General features: G+C 47.3%; 1 protein-coding gene across 1 annotated transcript in view; it reads right to left on the reverse strand.

Moving 5' to 3' along the window:
- Positions 1 to 5,062: 5,062 nt before the first annotated feature.
- The window catches only part of tnfsf10l (TNF superfamily member 10, like), a 12,559-nt gene continuing 10,718 nt past the window's right edge, over positions 5,063 to 6,903 (reverse strand). The window contains exon 4 of the mRNA XM_031584739.2: positions 5,063 to 5,861. Coding sequence (XP_031440599.2) covers positions 5,410 to 5,861 — 452 coding nt within the window. The 3' untranslated portion in view covers positions 5,063 to 5,409. The remainder of the gene's footprint in view (positions 5,862 to 6,903) is intronic.

Genomic DNA, 6,903 nt, shown 5'->3' on the forward strand with positions numbered 1-6,903 from the left:
GTGTGTGTACAAAGGAGGGGTGGATGGGTGTGCACGCTGTGCAACTTGAAACCCCAAACCGACAGGAAGACAAATGTTCCGTTGCACACGTCCTGGAGAGATAAGAGATCCGATCGAAATTCCGGTGGCCAAAACACATGTCCGTGAATCAATCCCTTTCGCCAAAGAATTCCCCAGATTGCCAAGACCAATTTGGCCATTAGTGAAGATGGCATTCGTAAGGAGTCGTTTTATAAAGACGGTCATTAAATGGGAATTGCTGACATATTTGGCGTGTGGTAGCATGCGCGGCCTGAGGCTCAATCTGCATCCTAAATTCTCAAGGAATCTCGATCGTGGATGCCTCTGGAACGGGATCCGAATCGGGACTGGGCCACATCCGTTCCAGAGTCAGTGACTAGGACCCCTTTTCCTGTGGTTGGAAAGGGATCGTCATTACAGTTGCAGATTGATTTGTTTTGTATGTTTTTGTCCCAGATGGAAAAAAAAACGATTTGGTGTGTTTGTGTGTGTCTGTATGTGACTAAGATCTCTGTGAGTGTGAGGTGTTAAAGACACAGTGAAGTGTACGTCTAAACACTACATTTCATGTTCTGTTTTTTTCACCAGGCTGTTTCTTTAGATGGGAATGTTTATGTGGCGCACACAGTCCCCAAGTGTTGTCAGATGCCTGAGCGTCTCTCTGTTAAGGGTCTTGGCCTGGTTAAAAGTGTAGCACTCACAAATCATTAAGGTCACTTTTACGAGTGTTTTTATCTAATGTGGTACTCAAAGGGGAGGATGCCTGATTGACGGTTCTGAGGCGGCGTTCATGGTTCTGGCTCGGCCCTGGCTTGGGCGGAACCGCAGAAGGAACGTAGAACGCAATCCTTGGCCCCCGACCTTTTATGGGTGCTGTCTACTGCAATTAGTGTTTATGCCCCCCCCCCTCTCCTCCTCACCACTCCCCCACGAACCAGACCACACAAACACCAGAAAGCTTAGAGGAATTAGAGCAGAGGACCGTCGTATTGGGGAGGTTGGTGTGTAGTTTAGTTAAGTAGTCGGTCCTGCTTCTTCACTTGCCAAGGCTGAGCAGATGACATTTCTGCTCGTTCCAGATCATTCTGGAACCCTTTCTCCCCCCTGAGGGACAATCACACGTTTAAAAGATGGGAATGCCGGCGCAGTCTGAGTAATGGCCCCTGGGATTTACAGAAGTGCCTGACGTCTGTGTGTGTGTGTCCGATTGTGTGTGTGAGCGTGTGTAACGAGACGTCTGTGTGTGTGTCCGATTGTGTGTGTGTGAGCGTGTGTAACGAGACGTCTGTGTGTGTGTCCGATTGAGTCTGTGGGCGTGTGTAACGAGTGGGAGGTTGAGCTGAGATGACTGGGCACTTGATGTGTGCGAGTGTGTGTGCCTGTGCCTGTTGGTCACAGCTGTTGGTTTAGTTTGTGTGTGTGTGTCTGTGTGTGTCTGCGGGGTTGATGTTTGACTGTGTGCATCAGAAACCCTCTTCAGACTTTGACTCAGCAGCTGTCTGTCTGGGTGGTACGGATGATTGGCGTGTGGTTGGGGAGGTTAGAGGGGTGGTGGTTTGGTGAGGGATGTCGAGTGGGGGCGACTCTAACTCAGGCCCTCAGCTGGGGAGGACGTGACTGATGTCAAGCAGATGTGGATGAGTGAAGAAGGCGGAGGGGACATGTCTAGACACCTAAGGGATGAACTCACACAGTGACTCTTCAATGCAGATAAAGCACTTTAATTTTTATTGACAAAAAAAACTGATTCTTTTCCCAAGCCCTCAGAGAACGAGTGATTGGTCACAGAGACACGTATACATTCTTAAAAGAAAAAATAATGAATTGAAACAAAAACATACAACAGTGCATGATACAGGTCAACAACAAAAATGCGTAAAAAATATGTAGTGTTTTGCAGAGAACGTTATTAAAGGTTTTCAGGGGGGAGAAAATGAGTGTGTGCCCCCCCCCCATCCCCTCCGGAAAGGGAAACAATGGGCTTTCTGTTCCTCGCGTGTCCACACAGCTATGAGTCCCCGGTGGGTTCTGTTCACGGTAGGCTACAGTTCTACAGTTCAACCCCCTGTGTCCTTTCAGAAACAAAGAGAACAGGAAAAATGACACTTTTACAAACATGCTTGTTTTAGCTCAAATTTGAGTAATTCATTCCATCATAAAAGAAACATTCACCGTTTACTAAAACAATCAGAACAGCCTTTTGATTGGTTTATTTAGTGATTATCTTTCCATGTTCATGTGTGCAGTAGGCGGGTGTATGAGGCGGCAAGCCCCTAAGGGGTCTCTATAAATCCAAAGGAATCTTCTGGAATGTTCCATTCCCCAACTGTGCCTCTTTGACCCCCCCTCACACTGTAGGTATAGATTAACACACCGCGCAAGGTTTGACCCCGGTGATGTTTGGGAGTTGGAGGGCGGACGCGTGGTAAAAGGATTGCGTCCGGGGTCGGTCGTTGAGATTATTGATGATTCTGACTTAGCACACATTACCGGAGAAGGCCATCTTCGACTAGAGAGAAAACACGGCCATGTTTAAAAGATTGACCCCACCGTGCCCAGCATAGTTTGGTTGTTTTGGAACAGGCCACACATAGCCGACTAGCCCTGGGAACTGCCCCAATGCGGTCGAGAGGTGAACATTTATTGCCCGCTAAATCACGTATGGGTCCAAAGACGCCAAGTCACGTCTTTGTCATCAACATCTTATCTCCGATCTCTGGAACTCGATTTTGCCACCCTGATAAACGTGAATCATGTCTGACGCAAAAAAAGGTGACGTGTGAAGCACAGAGGGAAAAAATAACATACATAGAAAAAAGTGCTAAGACTCCATGTTTCCTTTCTGAATTCTTACTATGTACAGGCTACCTCAGTAAGGTACCGATCAATAGTGGCTTCTTTCTCTTGCTTCGGAAGAAACCAATATGGAGTCCAGTGCGACAACCCATTCACAATATACAATAACCACATCAAGGAACAAAGAATACAGAGAACAACAAAAAACACAAACACACACACACACACACATATAAAAACACATGCACCTTCGGATTCAGAAAATGGTATATTAACGCTCACACATTCTTAGTCGAAACACACATACATAAGGCATAGGATGCTGAACTTTAACTTACAACATGTACACACAGTTTACAGAACCAACCACAGATGAAGAGGTTAACTAAAGGGCTTTTAAGTCACATGTGGTGTTTTTATTTTATTTTTTTAAACTGGGCCTGGCATGGCATATTGGAGGAAAGCAGTGAGGAGATGTGTGTGTGGAAAGCAGTGAGGAGATGTGTGTGTGTGTGTGTGTGTGTGTGTGTGTGGAAAGCAGTCTTGCAGGGGCTCGGGCAGTGACATTTCAACAGTGTGTGGAGTTTGTGTGTTTGCGTAACCTTTCCTCCGGTCAGAAAGCATGGGAGGCGAAAGTCACATTCCACCCACAGTGATTCTCTAGGAGGCCTGCTAGTCTGAGGAACACACAATAGAGGCTGGCTGTGTGTGTGTTTGTGTGTGTGAAAGAGAGAGAAGTGGTGCATATTTGTCTTTGTGTACCACTTCTATTGTACACTGCATACAACGTGTGTGTTTGTGTGCGAGAACGTTCCTTTGTAGGCTGATTACTGCGCGTACTGTGTGTGTAGGTTTGAGTGTATCCCATACTGAACACATCGTACAGGGTGTGTGTGTGTGTGTGTGCGTGTGTGTGTGTGAGAGAGACTAATGTAAGCATGACCATGTGTGACCTGTATGATTATGTGTGTGTTTTGGCAGGAGCCTTTGTGTGCATCCACATGTGTTACTAACTTTTATGGAAGAATCCCCGAAATACCTTGTATGCATTAATTAACATTAAATTAATAAACCACCTACCTAAATGCTCTTGTAAGGGCAAATGTTACACCCAGGATGCTGCGCTCTTCTAGTGAGCGTCGTTTGGCACTGCCGTCTGTGCAAGCACGGCAGTCCAGACTATTCTCATTTGTAGTTCCACGTTGGTGGAATGAGCTGCCCAGCACTACCAGAGCAGGGGCGTCCCTCTCTACCTTTAAGAAGCTTTTGAAGACCCAACTCTTCAGAGAGCACTTCCCGTCCTAACTGGCACTTCGACTAGTGCGTAACTTGCAATTACAGCAGTTACACTTCTGCACTCTTTCTTTCTTTTTATTTCATTTTGTTATATTTCTAATGTAAAGTAGTATTTATTTATTGTTACACCAGGTTCTATTGCTCGTAGCTTGAATATTCTCTCCCTTGTACGTCGCTTTGGACAAAAGCGTCTGCTAAATGACTAAATGTAAATGTAAATGTAACATGTTTAGTCTGTTACAGAATATACAGTCAGTATTACGTCTGCATAGCCTTGGCACCAGATGATCCAAATTACACTCAGATGTGTTCTTGTGTGTGTGTGTGTGTGTGTGTGTGTGTGTGCAATCTAAATATCAATCTTTTGTTTCGACCACTCTCTCTCTCTGTGAATAATGTGTGTGTGTGTGAAGTGAGCAGGTGTGAATTAGTGTGTGTGTACCAGATCTTTAGACCCTCAGGTGGTAACAAATATGACATTTTTTATGTGCACCTTTGTGTGTGTGTGTGTGCACATTTGTATGACGGCAGGAATGTTCTGAGCAGGAAGCCTCTCAGGTTGGACAGGAATGGGTAGATTCCTTCAGAGGCATCGCTCGCTCGTTCTAAAGTTCTGCGGCGGTTCTGGTGGAACCACGAATCTCTCTGCACTCACACCAGCAGGGGTGACTCCTATCCCCCGCCTCCAAGGCTCCCTCTGCCCCACACCTGCAGGGGCCAATCCACAGGCCTGGGATGAAACACTGAGCCAATCAGATGCTGTGTTCTTGCCATGTGAATTGTCCATTTTCCAGTGCCCCCCACACACATTGATTGTGTTCTCTGATTATTCCATTAAAGGCAATCACCACTGATTCGCATACCAGCTACATGTAACACATGAAATAACAACATCAACAGCAATAATTACAATAATAATAATAATAATAATAATAAAAACAACACAGGCTTTGGTCATCCATTTTGTTTCCGCATTGCAAAATCCACTGATTTGGCTTAGAAAAATACATTCATTCTTCTGTCTTTCATTTGGATGTGAGATCGAGTCTCGGATTCTACTGTAAAAAATTGGTGATTAAAAACAGGTACAAATTCCTTCCTTCCGTCAACCACCACAACCACTTGTCTCAGTCTCAGCAAAAGCCAACTTCATGCCTGCCCACTCCTCTACACTGCACACAGCACACGTGCCTTATGGGTAATGTAGTCTTTGTGCGGCACTCCCCCGCTTTCTCGCTTTTCGCGATTACTCTTTTGCTTCCTCTTTCTCTCCTTCCCTCCATCCCTCTCTCCCTATCACAGGTCCAGCCGGAAGACGCCGAAGTAGCTGGCCGAGTCCTCGGCGTGCACCATGGTGGGCGACGACACCGACACGAACACCTCGTCTCCGGCCCTCAGCTCGAACAGGCCGCCCTGGTAGACGGAGTGCAGCGCGTACTCGGCGTCGGGCGCCCAGCACTTGGTCCCCACGCCCTTCAGCAGCTGGATGGGCCGCAGGTAGTTGGTCTTCTTGTAGATGCACTGGACCAGCTGGTGGCTGGCGCTGGACTGGTCCGCCTCGGAGCTGGGCGACGGGTAGCGGAAGTACACCTGGGCGTACAGGTAGTAGCGGCCGTCCATGGGCACGCGCAGGCGCCCGTTGGACAGGGTCATGTTGCGCAGGTGCGCGCCGAAGCTGCCGTTGCCCCAGGTGCGCACCGGGTGGCGGCACGACTGGTGCAGGTCTGGCTGGGGGTTGGGGTACGAGCCTGAGGAAGGGAGGGAGAAAGAGTCTTGGTAAACAAGGTGTTGGTAAACAAGGTGTTGGTAGACAAGGTGTATATATTTTGTGCGTGTGCTCGTGGTGGCAGAGAGCAAGACACACAGAATAAATGAATGAACTGTGAGTGTGAGTTATAATGAAACTATTAATTAAAACTTAAATTAAAACTAGCTACTACTTACTAACTCCACAGGGCTTAGCTACTGTAGTAGTCCCCCCCCCCTCCATCCCATCAATGCACTGTTCAAAACACACACGTTCTGTTCTCTGTTCTCTGTTCTCTGGCTTTCTGTTTACACAGCCGGACCGTGTTGAAACTAATGGAACAGATGACTGAGCTCAGGAGAGTGCTGGACACACACACACTTTTACGCTCTGGCTTTGTGATAGCCATCAGATCGTAAAAGATAGTTTGGGACTAATATTCCGAGAAAATATCACACCTCTCAAAACGTCTATGTGTGTGTGTGTATAACTGGGAAACATAAACCTTAGTGGATAGACAGACGGGGACACGCGAAGAGATTACTGGACCAAGAAGAAGAAAAGGGGAGAAAGTAAAACAGAGAGAGAGGGAGAGAGGGAGGGGTGGAGAGTGATAGATGAGAAAGTGGGATGGGAATAGAAGAAAATAATGTTTTTTTGAAGAGAAGACCTGAAGATGAGAAATGGGGTCGGAGGAATATCACAAAAAAAGAGAAAGGAACGATAGAGAGCGGGCGAAGGGAGAGGGGGAGTGAGTGAGACATGAAGGAAGAGAGGAAAATAGGGAGGGAGGCAGAGGGAGAAGAATGAGGTGAAGCCGACAGTGAAGAGTGACAGGAGAGATGGTGGTGGTGGGGGGGGGGGGGGGGGGGCAGAAAGAAGGGGAGGAGAGAGAGGGATGGGGTTCGCCGCAAGGTTCCCACTGCGAAAAGGTAAGAAAGAGGAAAGAGCCGGAACGACTGAAGCTGGAGATGAAGGAGGAAATGGACGAGTAAGTGCTGAAATGAAGCAGGGAGAGAAATGGGGCAGGAGAGGTGTGTGTG

Source organism: Clupea harengus, chromosome 18, assembly GCF_900700415.2.
Source record: "Clupea harengus chromosome 18, Ch_v2.0.2, whole genome shotgun sequence".
Lineage (NCBI taxonomy): Eukaryota > Metazoa > Chordata > Actinopteri > Clupeiformes > Clupeidae > Clupea > Clupea harengus.